This window comes from Dendrobium catenatum, unplaced genomic scaffold (genome assembly GCF_001605985.2).
Source record: "Dendrobium catenatum unplaced genomic scaffold, ASM160598v2 fragScaff_scaffold_249, whole genome shotgun sequence".
Taxonomy (NCBI): Eukaryota; Viridiplantae; Streptophyta; class Magnoliopsida; order Asparagales; family Orchidaceae; genus Dendrobium; species Dendrobium catenatum.
This window is the reverse complement of record NW_021318711.1, coordinates 1,431,677-1,454,176: the sequence shown is the minus strand read 5'-3', so window position 1 is coordinate 1,454,176 and position 22,500 is coordinate 1,431,677. Positions and strand designations below refer to the sequence as shown.

Sequence of the window (22,500 nt, the reverse complement as noted above, 5' to 3'; positions counted from 1 at the left end):
CGTTGGGCTTTCGGCAGAACGTCGGGCCAGAACGTCGGGCCTTGAGGAGAATGTCGAGCCTTGAGCAGAATGTCGGGCCTTGAGCAGAATGTCGGGCCTTCAACAGAATGTTGGGCCTTCAGCAGAATGTCGGGCCTTGAGCAGAGCGTCGGGCCTTCAGCAGAACGTCGGGCCTTGAGCAGAATGTCGGGCCTTGAGCAGAGTGTCGGGCCTTCAGCAGAACGTCGGGACTTGAGCTAAATGTCGGGCCTGAATGTCGGGCGTTGAGGTCGTGGTGCAACGAAGCTCCGGCGGTGGTCATGCAAGGCTTCTGCGGTGGTCTGGCGAGGTTCCTGTGGTGGTCCGGCGAGGTTCCTGCGGTGGTCCGGCGATGTTCCGGCGGTGGTCAAGGAGGAGCTTCTTCCTTCTCTTCTCTTCTTGCTTGAACCCCCCCTTTGTGAAGAATGAGGGCTCTATTTATAGATTTTTTGGAGTGACATAGCTCGTAAATAGGCGTGAGATCAGGGGCGAATATGGAGTGGTCGAATGGACGGTCGATATTGAATCCTACGATCATGCACCGTTCGTTGGACATTTGAGGGCCGTAGTGATGTAAGAATTTGGTGATCTTGGACTTGTTGGATTTGTATCGTCGAGACGTTCGATTTGAGTATAAGCTATTTAAAATCGGACACCATTTGGTAACTCAAACAGTGCTACGAAGCTTCCAACAGCGCTTCGGGTCCTTGATTTGGACTCATTTGGGCTCGGATTGAGTCAAATTTGGTGTTGTTGGATTCGTATTTCCGAGATGCTCAGTTCGACTATAAGTTTACAGAAATCGGAGTTTAGATGGTCTCCGAATTAATTTTTGAAGTTTCCAACTTGATTCTGCATTGAGATTTATGCCCGATCAAGATAATTTCTTGACGATGTATAAATATTATATTTATCTCAAATTATAATTAAAATATTTAAAATCTGTAATATGCTAATTTATTTATTTTCCACATAACCAAGTCATGTACGAGACTATTAAATTATATAATAAGTATATTTTAACAATATATATGTTGAGAGTTATTTTATTAACAAATAAAAAAAAATGTGCTAATGTACATGGTCGCATTATGTACTTCGTCATGATAATTCCAATAAATTAAAGTATTTACAGCTAATGTGCAAGTGCATCAAGCCTTCTTATTAATTTGATTAAAGTTTATAATTTCATATTATGTTCATTTCTTCAATTAAAATATTTTAATTAATAAATATATTAGTTTAATTACGTGCTAAAAAAATTGCATCCGTAAAATTGATATTTAATATCTTAATTTTTTATAAAAATTCAGTATGTACAAAAAAATTGTAGAAAATTAAAATTTTTATGTTGAAAATTCAAGGAGGAGAAAAATCACAGGATTCGACACAGTTGCAATAATCCAATATTAAGTAGAAGATACAATAATTCTCAATTATATTCCTCATAGTCGAATAAGATGACAAGTAGTTGCAATTAATTTTTTTTTTTTTTTTATTGTAGGTATTGTATAAATCTGGCATTCACATGCAGATAATTAAAACCTAATAACCTGATCAAATGTTGACAGAAGTCTAACGATGATGGTGACGATTATCAATGGTGGTTGTCGGTAGTTATAGTCGAAAAATACAATAGAACTCTTTAGTTCTCCTAGCTCTTAAACTAGTCTATCTTGATGTAGGGAATAATGCTCTATTTATAAATTTTTTTTTTATAATTTTGGATAGAATATAAAACACTATTGTTTTGTCCATATTGATCACTTTAATCGTAGGTTGTTTATTTAATATTTGAATGACTTAAGGATGTTAGAATCAAGTGATATCGAGCTTTTAGATTTATCTCATTAAGCCGCTCGATTTTTCCTACAAGCATGCTTTCATTGGAAGTCACTTGATTTATCGGTTTATGTTCATAAGTTTCTGTGGAAACCTGATTCTTGAGGTTTCAGAGAGCTTCTTGACGGAAAGGGAAAGAACGCAGAGAGAGACGGAAGAATGGAAATGTATTTTCTATTGTGTGTTTAATGAGTACAGTATCAGACCTATATATAGAGCTGAATAGGCTGTCCGCCTATAAGCAAATTACAATCCAGCCATTATGAAAAGAATACAATATTATTTGTATATATATCCCTAACAGTTTCCAAACATAATTCAAATGCTTGATTTGAATTCGTTTGAGTCAGATCAAATCATTTGTAGCGTTAATAAGTTTGTATGGTTAAGACATCTAGTTCCATTGTAAGTTTGTTGAAATTGAAATTCAGATAATTCTAAATTTATTTTTTAAAATTTATAATTCATATATTTATTGATATTCGTGCCAATCATATGAGCTTTATAGAGTGGTATCCAGTTTTATCAATTTTAATCCGTACGAATTTAATTTTGAGTATAACAGCATAAAAATGGCTATTTTTATATTTTTTGGATATCGTATTATTAACTTCTTATGATTTTTAATATCAATATATTTAGTAACTAAAATTATTTTAAAGGTAAGTGCAAATAGATTTACGATTTTCCCCAAATTTGATTAAATAAGTTATTTATTTAGGAATTGAGAAAATAAATCAGCTCAATTAAGTCATTTTTTATTTATTGGCTATTGTTGTGTTCTGAAATATTCACGGAGGTAGAGAAGTATAAAATTTAACGTCTTATCGTTGTACGAAGATCCAACACACAAATAGATGAAAGAGAAAGGGTATAGCATTCATAAGAGACACCAAAATGTTTAAGTCGAAAACCTTAAAAGAAGAGGAAAAATCATAGGGTCTAGTCTAGTTTGAATGAATCCACTAATTTTGCAATTGATTACAAAAGAGGCCCTTCATGGGAGGGAAGACCTTGGCTTGATGTAACAAATATACATCATATAAAGTGTGTTATATGATGAAAATAGGAAGAATCACTATTAATGTGTTCGTTTGGTCGAAAGGACCATAGTCGGTGGCCGATGGAGGTTAGAAAGAACATTATATGGCGACAGAGGTCGGAAGGATTATAGCCGGCAGACGACGGAGGTTAGAAGGACCTTTGTCTGACGATGAAGAACAAAAGGATCATTGACGGGTAGAAGTTCGACGTTAGGTAGAAATCCGGCGACAAGCGTAAGTTCGACATCAGGTAGAAGTCCGACGAAAGTCCTACGACGGATAGAAGTCTGGTGACAGGTGAAAGTTTGGCATTGCGTAGAAGTCCGAAGAAAGTCCGGCGATTGGTAGAAGTCTGACGTATGGTAGGAATTCAGTGACAGGCGAAAGTACGGAGATGGACAAAAGTTCGACGTCGGACATAAGTCTACAAAAGTCCAGCAAAGGGTAGAAGTCTGACGACGAGCAGAAGTTCGGTGTCGGATAGAAATCTAACGAAAGTCCGGCGACGGGAATAAGTTTAACGACGGGTGAAAGTTCGGCGTCAGGTAGAAGTTTAATGAAAGTCTGGCGACAGGCAGAAGTTCGACGTCGGGTAGGAGTTCGGTGACAGGCGGAAGTTCGAAGATGGACAAAAGTTCGACAAAAGTCCAGCGACGGACATATGACGCACAAAAGTTTGACATTTGGTAGAGATCCGGCAAAGAGCGAAAGTCCAATGGCAAAAGAACTTTCTTCCTTCTCATCTCTTCTTTTCTTCCTTCATTCTATTCTTGCTTCCATCTGGAGTAAGTTGGTGGCTCGGTAGAAATTCAACATCATTCGGTGGCCGGGCTGAAGTCCAGCGACAGTCGCTGGCCGGGTTGAAGTCTAGTGATGGTCGAGGAGGAGTCTGGTGACAAGAGAACACAAGTCTCTCTTCTTCCTTCTATTTCTTCTATTCCTTGCTTGGCTCCTTTTTTTCAATGAATAATGAATGGTCTATTTATAGTTTTCTGAGAGTGGCATAACCAATAAATATGAGGAAAATCAATGGTAAATTGAGAGTGGTTTGAATGGACGGTCGATGTTGAATCCCTTGATCATAGATCGTTTACTAAGCATTTGAATGCCTTAATGATATCAGAATTCAATGATCTTGGGCTTGTTGGATTCATCTCGTCGAGCCGCTCAATTCGATTATAAACATGCCACGTTTGAAAGCTGCTTGTTAATCTAAAATTTGGATTGAATCTTCCAAATGTGATTTGGACTCATTTGGGCTTGGACTGAGTCGAATTTGGTGTCGTTGGGTTCGCATTTCCGAGATGTTCAGTTCGATTATAAGTTTGCAGAAATCAGAGTTCTAATGGTCTCTGATTTAATTTTTGAAGTTTTTAACTTGGTTTTGCTTCAAGCTTGGTGCCCAATTAAGATTATTTTTTGATTATATAGTAGGTATAATTTTTTGTTTTTTTTTGGGAAAATTAGAGACTGGTATGCCTGGTTTTAATTAAAGAACAATAAAAATTACAGATTCAAAGGCTAAAATTTTAAAATATATATTTTTAATTAGAAGAAGTAGGTGCTGCTGCTGCATAAAGCGTTCTTCTCGGAAGCTTTACTTCATTCCACTTGTCACCGGTTGTGCAGTTGTATGCTTCCCGTCTCATGTTGGAACCAGGTCCTGACGCGGTTAAGCTAAAAGTAGCCATCTGTGTAGCCGGCCATGTAGCCTTACGACTCCGAATGGAGTCAGTATACGGTGGCCACGGTGGGTTCTCTTCTACTGCCGGTCGTCTTGTTCTACCTCAGAACACACTTCTTCTCTGGTGAAAAATAACCCACCACCTCGTTAAGAGGCAAGTTCAGGAGGCCGGTGGAGCGAGTAGGGTTAGAGTTGACGTTTCTTCGTTTGTTTCATCGCATCTTTGGTCGAGCTTCATTAGCTTCCCGATTTAATCGTTTTCTTCCTGTTCCGTTTGAGCTTGCCGGCGACTGATAGAGGGGAAATGTCGCAGCCATGCTGTGGGCCGGTGTTCTGGTTATACGTAGCTGTCTGCGTGTGTCTGGTTATGTTTGCGGGGCTCATGTCAGGGCTAACTCTTGGACTCATGTCGCTTAGCCTGGTTGACCTTGAGGTTATCGCTAAGGCCGGGAAGCCTGAGGACAGGAAGAATGCCAGTCTGGTTCCTTCTCTCTTTCTAGCTTTATCTATTTTCTCATTTCATGCAATTTTTGAATTTTTGTTCGACTGCCAGTGAAGATTCTCCCTGTGGTGAAGAATCAACATCTGCTTCTGTGTACACTGCTCATCGGAAATTCCCTAGCTATGGAGGTATCTCTTTTATGCCTTTGTTGATTTATCATCCCTGGTCAGGATTGTAATCACGATTAATTTTCTGTTAATTTGTGATTTCAGGCGCTGCCCATATTTCTTAATTCCTTGGTTCCGGCTTGGGGCGCAATATTGTTATCAGTCACTCTCATCCTCGCGTTCGGAGAGGTATGTTTTATTGGCTTCTGGTTTGCTCTGCAAAACATTTATGGGGAGTAGTCGGAAGTGCCAAAGGAAGCGAGATTTGATGTGATTTCTTGTTATTATCATTTTTTTTTGGTGTCCTAGATTATTCCCCAATCCGTCTGTTCCCGCTATGGGCTGAGCGTGGGAGCCAGGACGGCTTGGATTGTGCGGGTGCTTCTGCTCGTTTTCTTTCCAATAACGTATCCCATCAGCAAGGTGAGTCCTACTTGTGATTTGATTAAGCACAACTTCATGCATGTGGGAACACATAATTGGAGCCAGATTCTGATAGATTGATAATTTTTTTCTTTCTTGCATTCATCTTAGCACATTAGTAATTAGATTATACCACCATCATGATTGCTTGCTTGTAGCATTATGACAAGTGAAATTTAATGACAATTAAGTGCTCACTTGGAAAATTGAGTTAAAACAATGATGTTAGTTATATTATTTGGGAAGATATTTCATAGTTTCTATGGGTTTTGATGTATTTGAAGAATATGATCAGACTATTCTAGATAGTCCACATATTAAACTCTAAAGAAGGAGGATTGTATTAAGTATTAACATAGAGAAATTGATGTTAGAAATCATGAAAACTAAGTTGAGCACTTGAGCAAGGAGATTCATAGCAATAGAAAGAGAATTTAATGTCTTTGCATTGTACTAATATTTAACACACACAGATAGATGATGATCGCATGGGATACTAGAATTTTTGTGTGAAAAACAAGAAACAATTGGTATGGCCTATGTCATGAGAGATTATCTTCAAGAGATCGTTTGCTATTTGTTTGGTCATTTCCTTTGAGAAGGGGATTTCATAGATCAAGAAGTCCAACATAAAATTAGTTGATGATGTTGGGAATTAGAATTTGTTTCAACGACGCTCAATTTTAATGGATACAAATTGGGCAAAAGTGGTCCAACGGTGGTGCTCGGGTGAAGCGTCAGGGTTGTTCAAGCCCTAGGTCTCCTTATGTTGAGAGTGAAAGTTTATTTATAAATTTTGAAGTGTCGTGCCATATAAATATGACCAAAATTCGGAACAATCCATCTGATGACCCATATTAATTCTCTCAATCGTAGACCATTCCTTTAGTATTTAAGTGCCTTATTAAATTTATAATTAAATGACTTTATTCTTGTTGTATTCATCTTGTAAAGATGCTCGATTTGACTACAAGCATGTAGGATTTGGAGATTGTTTGGTGCTCCTTTTAGTCTGATGAATTTCCTATTTCATTTGAAGTGCTTGATCTGGGATCATTTGGACTTGGATTGAACCACTTATGTTATTGTTGGAAGTATAATTTTGCCGAAATTAGAGTCTAGATAGTTCTAAATTTAATTTTGAAAAATTTCAATTATAGTAAGTGTAGATATTTGTGCTAAATCAAATTAATTTTTGATGACGTGTCAAAAACCATGTGGACTTTCATCATTTATGAGCGATTTATCCATTGAAAAATGCATGGTCAGCTTGCTAAGAAGCACTTCGTTCATGCCCTTCTCATAGTGGGTTTGCTAAGAAGCTCATGTTTGATTCATTATTTAAATAAGCGATTTAATATTGAACAGTTGATTTGAGCTTTATTTTTTTTAATGAGCTGAATACATAGTCTTTTTTTATCGTGTTTTGCTCATTTATATATGAATGAGTCGAATATGATCATGTTGCATGCTCGCTCAATTTTGGCTCATTTACTCCCCATTATTGAACAAAGATGGACATTTTGACTTGCTTTATGGCTTTAATGAGTTGTTTTTCTGGTCTTAGCCCTGGAGAAGAATTTCATGTGGTTATTTACATTGGGATCCGATATATTAAAATGACATTTCTTCTGAGTGGTTTGGTTTTTAAATAGAATTCTTTGAAAAAAATAATTAATGAACTTTTTGAGTAATAGAGTTCTTTAAAGGCAGATAGTCTTGTTGCAATTATTTGATGAATGCTCATGTAGCCATCTTTGCAGCTTTTTCTAAGCGTTCCTTGCTCCTCTAGGATCTTAGCCTTGTCATTCTCTATCCCTTTTAATGATTAGGAGTCGCCTATTATCCTATGGAGTTATAGTCACAATGGATAGCTAGCCATTCATGTTATTTCTTATTTGAAACATTTGCTTATCTCCCCTTAGGAAAGAGAAGTTCTTAATTAAATTTTGAAAATAGCAACTAATAGATCGGTTTGCTATTTTTCCCTTTACCATTTTATTTTGTGCTGATTGTACTGTTCGATTTTGTTCGAGATCATATCAAAATCAGAACTTCCGGAGATGCTCAAATTCATTAGAGAATAAGTTCTTGGTCTTCTAGCTTACATTAAATAGTGATAATTGTGCTTACCGGTCAAAACTGCTGTTCCAAGAGCATGTAAATAGAAGTTTTATTTAGCTGAAGTGTCGTTTCTAAATTGAAAAGGAGGGAAAAAACAAAAATGCAAGGCATTGAAGAGTTTTAGGAAAATTTCTATTGCTAATGCAAGTTGTTATTTTTGAGGCCATAGAAGCTTGGCGCAAAAACGCTATAGAAGCTTCTCGCCAAAAACTCATGATGATGATGCTATAATGGTAACTTTTCGCATGAGTTATTCATTTAGCCATTTCCACCTAATCTTATGGATGGCCTCACATTGCATTCCCTTAAACCCGAACTAATGATGTTGTAGGGTGTGGTTAATTCCTATGCGAATACACCAACTGCCTTCCCATAATTCTTATCTACTGGAAATAAGAGAAAAATAGAAAATGAAGATAATCTTTAATCAAATTTCTTGACTCAACCTACATGAATTGCTACTTATTTATTAGAGAAAACAGAATCATATTGTAGTTATAGAATTAAGGAAATAATTAAAGTAGAGAAAATAAGAATAATCAGAGGACACGAATCATTCAGGTGGGCAATCATCCTACGGTTCAAATATTTGGAGCTCACATATTGCTTTATGAGAGACTAACGTTAGTCTCATTCATTACAAAATTTCTGTTGAATTGTGATTAATCAAGGGCTTTGATTAGGAAATATACTATTTGAAGTCTTATAGGAGTGACTAGTGTACTGTATTTGAATGACCCCCCTTTATTAATTTGTTTGTCAATCAATTTTCACATGCTTAGTTCTATCATAGTAGACTGAATCTTTTGTAATGCTCTTTGTAGCTTAGTTGTCACCTATCATCACCAGTGGTTATTTAACGTGATTGTTTAAGTCCTATAGTAACGTATTAAGTCACATTTCCTTACAAACCATGCTCTTGAATTTAGCTACAATGCTACTTCTAGCAACTGCTGCCAATTTTTTTACTTCTCCAGGTGACAAAGTTTCCCCGCACGAATGCATAATAATCAGAGGTAGATTTTTAATTAGTTACGACAAGCCTAATTATTGCCTGTAAATTTTTTACACTTCTATCATTTTTTTTTTTTGAAAATTGACTTTAATTATAACTCTTTTATAGATATATTAGTACCTTGTAAACTACATCAAAGTGTTCTTTGGCTGTAGTATTCATACATGAATTAATCATATTGAGCGAGTAACATATGTTAGAATGAGTATGGAAGAGATAAATAAGTTTTCCAAGTAGACACTATTATCTTTCCTTGTCACCTTAGAGAATGTCACTATTTGATCATATTCTATTGATAGGATCTAAATGAGTATTTGCAAGTTTCCATTCCATCATTCTTGTTTCTTTTAAAAGATCAAATGTATATTTTTGATGAGAGCGAGATATATCTTTGTTTGATTTGCGATTTTCATATGCATAAAATATTTTAGGGAATCTTTTTTAGTCTTTTGATTTTTTTCTCATCATTGCCAGCTATGATAGTATCATCCTTGTTGACAACAAGATAGTTATTTAACCATCAAGTGGTTTCTTTACAAATATGATATGATCAATCTACTTTTGAGAGTATTAATGTTTTTAAATTGTAGTAATAAATCTCTAGAATTAGGCTTTAGTAGATTTTCTTTAGATCATATTAGGATTTATCAAGTTTACATGCTTTATCTTTTTTTTTTTTATTGATCTCAAATCTAGGAGGAATAGTCACATACACCTCTTCTTGCATATCTTCATTTAGAAATGTGTTGGACCGATCCCTCTTGGACCGGCCAAGTGTTACGTGAGGCGGAACCCTGGGTTCCGCCCTGTTGAATCTCGTCCCTTTTGGGGTGGGCCCAAGGGAAATTTCAAAGGAAAAAAGGTGGGGGAAGGGGCTAGGAGGGAAAATTCAAATGGAGAGGGCTATTTTGGGATTTGCTATATTTTTGGCATGCTTTATGTCACGATCCAGCCCGGGGCTCGAATTAACGAGGCGGGAACAGACGGTCGGACGGTAAAATCATTTTCTAAATTTATTTTCAGTTCATTGAAAGAGCCACTAAACTTCAAATATATAAACAAAATATCATAAGTACCTTTCATTTGGAGCGCTTTGCCTTGATATACGTTTTCACATCTTCTATTCATTTTGATTATACTAAATTATACATGAAAAATAAATTTTAAGAGAAATAGTGAGTCAAAATAGAACTCAGTGAGTACATCATGCTTCTAAAATTACAGTAATCCAAGGCATTGGGAACAATATGCATAATCATTCTATAACATAAAATAAGTTTATTTAATCATTTTATCTCAAAACGTGCATACATCATATCTATCAAAAATATCGTATCCTTATCATTTTTTAATAATACAACCGTCACATGAGTCACTGTCTAATTTTAATACCAAAGAAGGTATTCATTTTTCTTTTTCTTTTTCATAACCTTTTCCATTAAAGTGCACGGGTACAATGTTCTCAGCTAGTACCATAGGGGGTGAGCTCCATCTTTCAACATGCACATACAATCATTCTATATATCAATAATATCATTCTTATATCATAATATCTTGCTTTATCTTATGCTTTATGCAATAATATATAGTAAATCACTTAATATGCGAGAGATGAATCATTGAATCATTTACAATGCAGTAAATAAATAACTTGCAATAACAATTAAATGAAAATTTGAAACAATATAATTACCGTAACAGAGAAACATGCTTACTCACCTGATGTAATGCTTCAAAAGTTCGTTCTAACTCTTTACTCTGATGATGATAGATTTAGTACCTAAAAGAAAGCTCTCGTCTTTAAGATTTAATTGATAAATTTCTCTAACTTGTTTAATTGTAATTAATTAGTGTGATTAACATCTCAAATATTAAAATTGTTCTCATTCTCTAGAACTAAATGTTGAATGCACAAAGATTGTCTTATCTCTCAATATATATACCAAAACTAAAAGTAATATTCCTAATCAAACCTTCTATTCTTTTACTTATCCTTCACCTACATTGTCGAAACAAAGTTCATGTCATTTGAATTCTTCCCATCATAATATTATTTTCTTTTAATTAGAAAAAGAAACTTATGTAAATTCTAATAAATTTTAAATTACTTCTTTTTCTGTTGTCAAAAGTAGAAGAAAATTTTCAATCTCATCCTTCCTTTTCCTCTTACAAACTTCTTCTTTTGCTATTGAATTTGATGTCAACCTTTACTTACAAGAAATTGCAAAGAAGATAAATAAAATATAAACTTTCTTTCTCCTTCCTCCTCTCTATACACTTCTTTGTCGTTGTTCATCTGTTTGCTTCAAAAGGAACGAAGGAAACAAGTATATAACTCAAGAGGAGTGGCTACTTTTCGTATTCGCACGCATATACTCGCTCGATTTCGCGATTCGACTTTCGCCCGATGCTTCCGCTCCCACGGTCGGCCCGCTCGCTGCCTGTTTCTCATGCTTCGTTCGATCGGTCCCCGCATGGTTTATTAACTGGCCTGTTCAAGTGAACCGGCCAGACCGGTTCTTACAATCTCCCCTTCTTACAAAAATTTTGTCCTCGAAATTTACATACAACTTTTAGTTATACAAACAACCAACATCTTCCATTTCATTTAAAATAAATTTCAATATTAGAACATAATAAATTAAACATCTGATATATCATAACAAAGTGATCTGATCAACCCAAAATATCTGACATAACAAAACAATATAACCTACTAAATAAAAAACATTAGATTTAACATAATAAGTCACTAAAAAAAAAAGACAATAAAGCCATCTCGATTATCCTTGTCAACATCTATTGATTTATTGGGCTCCTACTGAGTCAAAGTATAAACTCGCGGTCGGACATTCTACCAGGATTGATTTTGTACTGAACCTGCAACTGATGGTTATATTATCTTTTGTAAGAACCAACATTACTTTGAATATCCTCTTTAAAACTCTTCCTTTTATGTTGATCCATTCTCTTCTGAGTAGCTTGCAAATCTAACTCAATCCTTCGGACCCTCTCTACTAGAGTAGAATAATCCTCAATACCAAAAAGGAATAAAAGTTTGTCTGATGATATCCTTCAAGCCAGATAAGAAATGATGACACTTCTCTTCTGCATTGAGTATCAGATGTGAGGCATATCTGGAAAGTCTAGTGAACTCGGCCTCATACTAAGTTATAGTTCTATCACCTTGTACCAATCTGATGAATTTATCTTGCATATGTCTTCTAGCTGACATGGGTACATACCAATCTCGGAACACCTTTAAAAACTCTCTCCATGAGACTTAACTGCTGGATCGCCCTCCAAAAATCTTTGGTAGCTAGCTTCGCCACCACCTTTCTGCCTCATCATCAAAGGCAAAAGCAGCGAGAGTAACCCTTCTATCTTTAGGGCAGGACATACCCTCCAAAATCTTTTCTATCCTCATCCAATCTTCTGCCTCTATAGGTCCACCACTTGAAAATAACGGAGGCTTCATATCTTGGAACAACTTTAAATTTTTATCAATGGGAGTACTACTACCACTGGCCTTAGACTGAGTGTTCTTGATCATTTGGGTCATTGCAGCCATCATTTGCGTAAATTATTCCATAGTAGCATTGATGCTACTTGAAGGCTCTGTTACAACTGGCATCTCCCTCCTAATTTCTCCTGTATTGCCATCAGTGACATCATTTTCATGATCCATGGCTTTGAGATATAACGCGATGAAATAAAATTAGTAGTCTAAAACACATACCCTATACATTCTCTAACCTATATAATCATCCTATTGACTCTTTCATATTAATCAGTATGTTAAAATCTCTCTCTGATACCACTTTTGTCATGACCCGGCCCGGGAGCTCGAATTAACGAGGTAGGAACAAACGGTTAGACGATAAAATCATATTCTAAATCTATTTACAATTCATTGGAAGAGCCACTAAACTTCAAATATATAAACAAAATATCATAAGTACCTTTCATTTGGAGCATTTTGCCTACGATATACATTTTCACATCTTCTATTCATTTTGATTATACTAAATTATACCTGAAAAATAATTTTTAAGAGAAAGAGTGTGTCAAAATAAAACTCAGTGAGTAAATCATGTTTCTAAAATTATAGTAATCCAAGGCATTGGGAACAATATGCATATTCATTCTATAACATAAAATAAGTCTATTTAATCATTTTATATCAAAACGTGTATACATTATATTGTCAAAAATATCGTATTCTTATCCTTTTTTAATAATACAATCGTCACAGGAGCCACCGTTTAATTTTAGTACTAATGAAGGTACTCATTTTTCTTTTCCTTTTCCATAACCTTTTCCATTAACGTGCACGGGTACAACATCCCCAGCTAGTACCATAGGGGGTGAGCTACATCTTTCAACATGCACATACAATCATTCTATATATCAATCATATCATTCTTATATCATAATATTTTGCTTTATCTTATGCTTTATGCAGTAATATATAGTAAATCACTTAATGTGTGAGAGTTGAATCATTGAATCATTTACAATGCAGTAAAATAAATAACTTGCAATAACAATTAAGTGAAAAATTATAACAATATAATTATCGTAACATAGACGCATGCTTACTCACCTGATGGAATGCTTTAAAAGTTCATTCTTACTCCTTACTCTGATGATGATAGATTTAATACCTAAAAGAAAACTCTCGTCATTAAGATTTAATTGATAAATTTCTCTAACTTGTTTAATTGTAATTAATTAGTGCGATTAACATCTAAAATATTAAAATTGTTCTCATTCTCTAGAATTAACTTTTGAATGAACAAAGATCGTCTTATCTCTTAATATATATACCAAAACTAAAAGTAATATTCCTAATCTAACATTCTATTCTTTTACTTATCCTTTTACCTATATTGTCGAAACAAAGTTCATGTCATTTGAATTCTTCCTATCATAATATTATTTTCTTTCATTTAGAAAAAGAAACTTATGTAAATTCTAATAAATTTTAAATTACTTCTTTTTCTGTTTTCAAAAGTAGAAGAAAATTTTCAATCTCATCCTTCCTTTTTCTCTTACAACCTTCTTCTTTTACTATTGAATTTGATGTCAACCTTTACTTACTAGAAACTGCAAAGAAGAGAAATAAAATATAAACTTACTTTCTTTCTTCTCTTTCCTCCTCTCTGTCCACTTCTTTGTCGTTGTTCATCTGTTTGCTTCAAAAGGAACGAAGGAAACAAGTATATAACTCAAGAGGAGTCGTTACTTTTAGTATTCGCACGCATATCCTCGCTCGATTTTGTGATTCGACTTCCGCCCAATGCTTCCGCTCCCACGGTCGGCCCGCTCGCTGCCTATTTCGCGTGCTTCATTCGGTCGGTCCCCGCGTGGTTTATTAACTGGCTGGTTTAAGCGAACCGGCCAGACCGGTTCTTACACTTTAAGCAGATTGTTTAGCTAGGGTTCAATTTTTTTTTCTTTCGGTTTGTTGAAATTGAAGTTTGTAGCCGACGGCTATGTTGACCTCGATTTCATCAAACCCTTGGATCAAGGAGTTTGACTTGGTCAAATTGATCAAGCCGGACTTCAAGACAAAATAGATTCAATTATTAGTCTTAGAATTAAGGAAATAATTAAATCATACAAAATAATAATTATCAGAGCACACATGTTATTGAGGTGGACAATCGTCCTATTGTTTACATATTTGGAGCACAAAGATTGATTGATGAGAGATTGACGTGGGTCCCATTTATTATGGAATTTCTACATTATCTGATGTGATTGATCTGAACTATTGTTTCTTCATGTAGCATATTGGGCATGCTGATCGAATTATTCTGAGATGTTGATTGTCATTGATCATTTTCATGTTATATTTTATGTCTCTTGCTTGCCTTTTAGTCTTTCTTAAATCTTCTGAAATTCATCCTGTAGGTGCTGGACTGGATTCTTGGGAAGGGGCATTATGCACTCCTCCGAAGGGCAGAGTTAAAAACTTTGGTAGATATGCATGGAAATGAGGTTGGATTTGTGTTTCATTTTTATTACTAATGACGAATTTCTTAGAATGCTTTTAATCTTATTATTATCGTTAGAAAAGATCATTTACCTATTGATATCTAGTGTAAGCTAGTTTGATCTGATTAGTGAATGTATCCATTTGAAATTTCTTTCAGCTTTTTTCCCCCTAAAATCTTAATTAAGGTTTTGATTTGACATTAATAATTGGGAAATTCTCTGATACCACCAAAAATTAATTAAATTCCTCAATAATTGATGGTTAGTTGTTCATTAATTGAAAGTTTCAGATGGTTTATAGTTTTTAGGTTGTTACATGGGTTCTAACCTGTGAATTAGTCATCTGCTGAATTCACAATCATGTTACCCGAAATAGCTTTAGCATATTGTCACTAACATTATAATTAACATCAATCATCGGGTTTATTGATGTGATTAAGTTAGATACTTTTTGCCGCATGGGACTTGCCTTTAGTTTGCTTATGTTGATTGTTAGGTTCTTTCATGCCACATTGTTAGTCCTTTTATTCATAGTCTATTGCCCTTTTTCTTTAGGGTAATCATGAAAAAATATTCTTACCTTAAGAAAGGTGGTGGTAGTCTTAAAAAGACTTGGTTAGAAAATATTAGAAATGACATTTCTTTATTAGATTTAGATGAGAATTTGATTCTTAATAAGACATAATGGAGAAACATGATTCATGTAGCCGACTCCACAGTGGGATAAAGGCTTGTTGTATTATTTATTATTATTATTATTATTATTTATGATATTTTGTTTTTTTTTTAATAATTTGTTGACCTGCATGCTATATCCAAAGGAAACAAAAAAGGAAGATCAAAATCATACCTTGTCCGTCGGATCCACGGATCCACAAATCCTGCCGAAATCACGTCGATTCGGCGCAGTTTGCAATCAAATCCCGTAAATCCCGTGAACCTACCTCGATCGCACCTCCCTTAGAGTCGTTAAATACCAACTCAAATGAAGCATTTTGCTCTCTCACACGCGAAACTCTCGATCTTCCCTCTTCCTCCCGTGAGCCTCTCCCTCCAGTTCGCAGCCGTACCCAACCTCACGACCACACCTGACCTCCGATTTTCTCCCAGATCCCGCCGCCTCTCCTTCATGACTCTCCTAGCCCCGTTAAAGCCCTGGCCGTGCCGATCCAGAGAGAGAGAGAGAGAACCAACCTTGCCCTAGCTTCGACTCTGCCTCCCTCCGACATCATTCCTTCCTATTTGGATCGGAGGTTTTGTTATTTTGATCAGAAGGAGAGACGGGAGCTTGCATTGTAAAGGCAACTTTCCCCATTTCAAGCGCTTCTTCGGCTTGATCCTGTGAAACCAAAGAAAAAGGGGGGGATTTTATTTATCTATTTTATTATTATTATTATAATTAATTAATTGATAATAATAAATAGTTATATTTGCTTTTCTCTAGCGTGGTGAGAAGGGAACCCGGTGCGACACCTACGACGAGGTAGGTGAGCGACCCCTCAACTCAAAAATGCTGTTCTTAACTTTCGTGTCGAGCCGAAAAATCGCTCATACACGTTTTTTTCTAGCATGGTGGGATGGGAACCCGGTGCGGCGTCTACGACGAGACCGGGATATTCATAAGTACCCGCTCGTGGGGAAACAACTTCTTCTCTTTTGCAACAGGTACCGAAGACCCATACACGCCTTTTTATGGCATGGTGGGGTTCAAGATTTCATGGCCGCGGTGTCCTCGTACGAGGGCACCTACCGTACACGCTTTTCTCTAGCGTGGCAGGAGGACCAATTTTTCGTAGTTTTCCCCTAAACGGGGGAGATGTTGGGAGGCTGCTGAAATTTTGGGTAAATATACGACCGCACTCGAACCTGATTTGAACTCAAAAGAACAAGGATATGGATTCAAATAAGAATGAACTGTGGACTTGTATCTGATTAAAATCTAAATGATTAATCAAGACCTGAACCAAATGAAATAAGATCAATCTGGAACCAAATTTGAATCAATTTGAACATGTGTTTGAACTTGCAAAGACTTCAGAAGACTCTGAACTCGTACTTAAATTCAGACTATACGACATTGAGTGGGGACTCGTAAACTTGATGAATTCAAGTCTAAATGAAACTGAACTTGAACTCAAACATATACAAAGAACAAAGCTTGAATCACACACGAGGGAACTCAAACTATAAGAACATTTGTGCGGACAATAGTGACTCAATGTTAGATGAAATACATTGATCTTAGCACACAAATGTGACTAAGGCACACTACGAGACCAAAATGCATGCAAATAAAGAATGTAGTGGTCTCTTACAACAGTCTCTACGAGATCGGGTGCATCATACATGCAAGAATGAAATGCATGGGTGTCCCTCCTACATGCACTATTGGAATCTCCAACACAAGCAACAATGCCTGTAGATTGAGATGACAACACTGAGTGGAAGATCTGTCCTTGCAACAAGTACATTAATACCACCCGAGATTGGTGAAAGATGGATATGATGTAGAAACAATGGCTTTTCTACGAACACTTCCAGGAGGTTGTAGTGAATACAATGGGTCCACGTGAATACACACGAGTCGCTTGTGGATAACAATAGTAGATATATCGTAGGCACAACGAACCACTGTGGACACAAGTATAAATATCATCTACAACAATGGTGATTGAAATGCTGCAAACCTGTCAGGAAGAAAATAGTTCATACATTCACAAATATCAGAAATAACAAGTTTACTACGTTAAAGATCCTGAAAAGAGTCCCTTTCAAGGTAGTAACCTTGAATTTCAAGAAGAACCTTCCCCCGGTGAGTGAGAAAGGGAGAGTCAACATCAAGATGAGGAGATGCCTCATAACATCAAGACCATATCGCCATCGGATCTGCAATCTTAGTACAAACAGACAGAAGGCGTCTACAATCTATAACGACCGCCACCGGATCCCCAACACTCGTACTAGCGGACATAAAGCGTGTATAAATTCTCAAATGAAATATTGTGCATTCAAATTACAATTACTTGCACAACTGAAATATTTCAAAATACCCCTGCACGTGCACCATACTTGTATACACATAGGTACACAAATGGGTATGTCAAATCAGTGAAATTCAAAAACACCCGCATGGGCCCCGACGAGCGTGTTATTGGTATATACGTGACGTCTATGAATGCTGCGCAGGTTAATAAGTGAATTCAAGTTCGAACCCGTTCCTTCTATGCGGATGAATAGGATTAGACAAGATTCGAATCTTCAAACAAATACACAATTGTGATGACTGTTGTATTTGTTTTAATACATTCATATTAGACTTTCAGGGTCTATAATCAAGAGAATTCACTAATAAAGGCATAAAGCCTACGAAACCCGATCCTCCTAAGCAGGTAAATAGGAGTAGACAGGGTTTTAACCATCGGATAAATATGCGGTCATGAAGTTGATCGGAATATTTATTTTATACATTCATTTTAGGCTTTCAAGGCCTTTAACAAAGAAAATTCACAAACAAAGGCAAGAAGTCCAAGAAACCCGATCCTATGTTGACAGCTCAACAGAATTGATAAGGTTCATCAACAAAATGGAAATATTTTCAAGTGAAAATGACTCCAAAAACACCCCGATGATGGCCATGTTGAATGCAAATCTCAACCGGAGGGGTTCATTCCAAATATTTCAAATGTCCATTAAAATTCAAAACTCCATAAAGTCCAAAAAATCCAAAATCATTCCAAATTCCAAATATTTAAAATTGAAATAAATTCATCAAACCACTTAAAGCAAAAATCCATCCACCATTCGCAATAGTTTTTCGTGGTGGAGAAATTAAAATTTACTTCAGCTCACATAGAGCATTATCCTAGTCGAAAATATCATTAGGATTCATTCTCAAACAATCTTCTGCCAATAAGAATGTGGTACGTGTTTTCTAACCGGCGATTTTGCCTCCAAATGGCACCACAGGATAAATGGTTATGACCCAGGGCCCTCTGAATTGAGTGATTTTGTTGCCAAATGGCATCACTAAATACCAGTTATGGCTAGAGCTAATATGTTTCTTAGTGGTATCAACTCCTTGAGATATGAATCAATAGGATATGATCGATAGGGCACAAAGCTCTTTGTTAGCTAAGGTGGATTCAAATTTATCCCTTTAGGCAAATATCCATCCTAGGTTTACAAGGTCCCCTTGGACGAAACAACCCATGGCTGCCGACAATGATCCTTCTTAGGTTGGGTCGACTACATCCTCTGATTAAGTAGACTAGGGACTACGATGGCTCGGGACGATGGAACCATGGGATCTTGATCGGGTCTATCATCCATTCCCCCATCATCAGCTTTAAGTGCAAGATGTTGAAGTTTCCAATTTTAAATATCAAATCTCCAAATCTTCCAATCCTCCAAATTTTCAAATTCTCCAACTATATCCAAATCCCATTGCTGCTACTATATGCCAGATAACACGTATATTCTACGTATCTGATTGACGACTAGCCTTAATCGAAAGTTCTCTCTCGTTATCGGGAGGGGTAATTAACTATAGGGGCTTGCGCCTATAGGAAACCAGAACTCAGATCATAAAGTCCTCACAAAATGAGGGCTCTCTGGGTAGTGTCTTATCTACAAACCCATCTGCCTTCCCAAAATTCACCCCGGAATTTATTTCGTTAAAACTCCCTCCCCGAAGAAAAAACAATAAACGTTGGCGGACGCCGGGGTTGAATTTTCGGAGCCCACATAATTGTCGTCATCGGTCTCTAGCTTGGATGAAAAAGATTGAGCTTTCATGTTTGACTCATTGTCAGTCATAAAATTCATGCCATATCTAGTGAAATAAATTCAAATTTTAATTTTTCTTATGCTTGTGCATTCTCAGCAAATGTGTGCTACCATCTAACTCCATTGTGATGAGAAGTAGGTAAGGTGGGCTTAGGTGTCACCCTTATGTGATATACCATAACTTAACTTGAGATTATAGTGATAACAAAGCACGAGTGGACTAGGGCATCACAATGAAGTTGCATGCCACAATTTATCCTAATTATAGTGAACACTAAGCAATTGTTGACTAGATCTAAATCTAAGATCATATTTGTCTCACATAATTTGGGGTTTTTGAATTGAAAACATGGAAGTGGCGGACACTGTGATAGGAGGAATTGGACATGCATAAATATCCTAATGAAAATGAAAAAAATCCTAGAACATTGAGGAATATTTGAAGTTGTTATCTGTTGGAAATGTTAATAGTATTCAATGAGATTGGGATAGTAGGGGATAAAAAATTGAAGATGAAACAATTGAGGTCACTCAAGCCAGTGATTAGGCGATTGCTATTAGGATAATTCTTGGTGGGGAAATTATGAATGTATTCAACACTTAACTCTTCTTAAGTTAGATTAGATTAGTTAAAAAATTAATTTTTGTGAAGAGATGCATAAATTACTGCAATATATATTTGTTGTAGAAAATATATTTATTGGAGGCAATTTAAATTGTCATATAGATTCTAATAGGATGGGCTTGAGAGGATATTGATTAAGAGATAGAGATGTAATGGAAATTCTATAATTGATTTCACAGTAATTTATAATATTGCAATCATGACAACAACAATAACATCAAGCCTTTATCCTACTATGTGGGGTCGGCTACATGAATCTTTTTTCTCCATTGTGCCCTGTTAGTTAAATTCTCATTTAAATAATAAAGAAATGTCATTTCTAATATTTTTAACCAAAGTTTTTTAGGTCTAACTCTACCTTTATTAACATAAGCTACTTTCCTAACCAAGTCATCGGACGGCCGCTGTTTTATGTGACCAAACAATCTAAGGTGACTCTCTCTTAATCTTATATTCTATTGGAGCTACTCCAACCTTTTCACGTATATGCTCATTTCGTATCTTGTCTCTACTAGTAAAGCCACTCATCCATATGAACATTCTCATCTCTGCAACACTTAAGTTAATATCATGCTTCTCTTTTAATGGCCAATATTCTACACCATAAATCATTGCAAGTATAACCACCATCTTATAGATATTTCCCTTAAGTTTGAGAGGGACTTTTCTATCACTCGACAAGCCCGATGCATTCCTCCATTTCAACCATCCAACTTGAATTCTACTAATAATATCCCCATCTATCACACAATAAGCCCAATACACCAGGGTACAACCTCTTGCAAATGTCTAGTGAGAACATCCATGACTAAAGCAACAAGATATGGCTTAAGGCTGATCCTTGATGTAATCCAATTGAAATAGGAAAATATTTGGTCAAACCACCTTGTGTTTGAACACAAGTAACAACTCCTCAATGACTTGAATATAAGCATTATTAACCCCTTTCTTTTTTAGAACTCTCCATAACACTTCTCTTGGAACTTTATCATATGCTTTCTCCAAATCAATAAATATCATATGTAGATCCTCATTATTCTCTCTATACTTCTCCATCAAACCTCTCAATAAAGGTATAACTTCCATAGTAGACCTACCTGGCTTGAATCCAAATTGATTTTGAGAAACATTAGTATCACGCCGCACCCTATGCTCCATAACTCTCTCCCATAGTTTTAAAGTATGACACATTAACTTAATTCCTCTATAATTCGCACAACCTTGTGCATTACCTTTATTCATAAAAATAGGAATCAACACTCTCATTGTCCACTCATCTGGTATCTTTTTAGTCTTCAAAATAATAATAAAAAGTTTAATAAGCCAAGAAATTCCTTCATCTCCTAAACATTTCCACACCTTTATTGAAATATCATCAGGTCTAACAGTTTTTCCACACTTCATTTTCTTTCAAGCCTCTCTAATTTTGGTTTTACTAATACGACGATAAAAATAAAATTCTTTCTTTTCATTTAAGGTGTTAAGGTCACTAAAGTCAATCGCATTCTCATACTCTTCATTGAAGAGTTTATACAAATATCTCATTCACTTTTGTTGAATATCTTTTTCTAATAAAAACAATTTTTGATTTTCATCCTTAATAAACTTCACTTGAAATCCTTAATATTATCTTTTTGTTTGGCTAACTTATAAATATATCTTTCGCCCTCCTTAGTATCTAATATATTATATAAATCATTAAAAACTAAAATCTTTGCACCGCATATTATTTTTTTAGACTCCTTACGGGTCTCTTTATATCTTTCCCAATTATTAGAATTTTTACATATAAACCAATTTTTATAATAAATATTCTTATTTTTTATCTTTTCTTGAACATTTTGATTCCACCACCAATCATTTTTACTATTAGGAGATTTTTCCTTTGATAATCTAAGAACATCTTTTGCAACATTTTTAATAACACAAGCTATTTTTTTCCACACAACATTTGCTTTCTGATGCATAGACAAAATCTTAAGATCTAGTATCTTACTCTAAAAAATATTTTTGTTAATATTCTTTAATTACCCCCATCTAATCCTAGAACACCGTTTTATTTTATTTGTTATTTTCTGCACTTTCATCTTAAAGTCCAAAACAATTAAAACGATGTTGGGTATATAAACTTTCATTTGGAATAACTTTACAATCTTTGCAATGTAAACGATCTATTTTTCTTATAAGAAAAGAATCAATTTGAGTTTTACTATATTCATTCTTGTAAATGATGAGATGTTCATCTCTTTTCTTAAATAATGTATTAACAATTACAAAATCATAAGTTAAAGAAAAATCTAATTTGATCTTACCATCTTCATTAATCTCT

General features: G+C 35.4%; 1 protein-coding gene across 2 annotated transcripts in view; it reads left to right on the top strand.

The window, feature by feature from the left end:
- Positions 1-4,548: 4,548 nt before the first annotated feature.
- Positions 4,549-22,500, top strand: part of LOC110098257 (DUF21 domain-containing protein At2g14520) — a 61,276-nt gene continuing 43,324 nt past the window's right edge. Inside the window, exons 1-5 of one of the 2 annotated variants that reach the window (XM_028693283.1) lie at positions 4,549-5,063; positions 5,141-5,217; positions 5,302-5,385; positions 5,506-5,619; positions 14,678-14,764. In XM_028693283.1, the coding sequence (XP_028549116.1) occupies positions 4,892-5,063; positions 5,141-5,217; positions 5,302-5,385; positions 5,506-5,619; positions 14,678-14,764 (534 nt within the window). In that variant the 5' untranslated portion in view covers positions 4,549-4,891. The remainder of the gene's footprint in view (positions 5,064-5,140; positions 5,218-5,301; positions 5,386-5,505; positions 5,620-14,677; positions 14,765-22,500) is intronic. The other variant, XM_028693284.1, reaches the window with a different exon arrangement.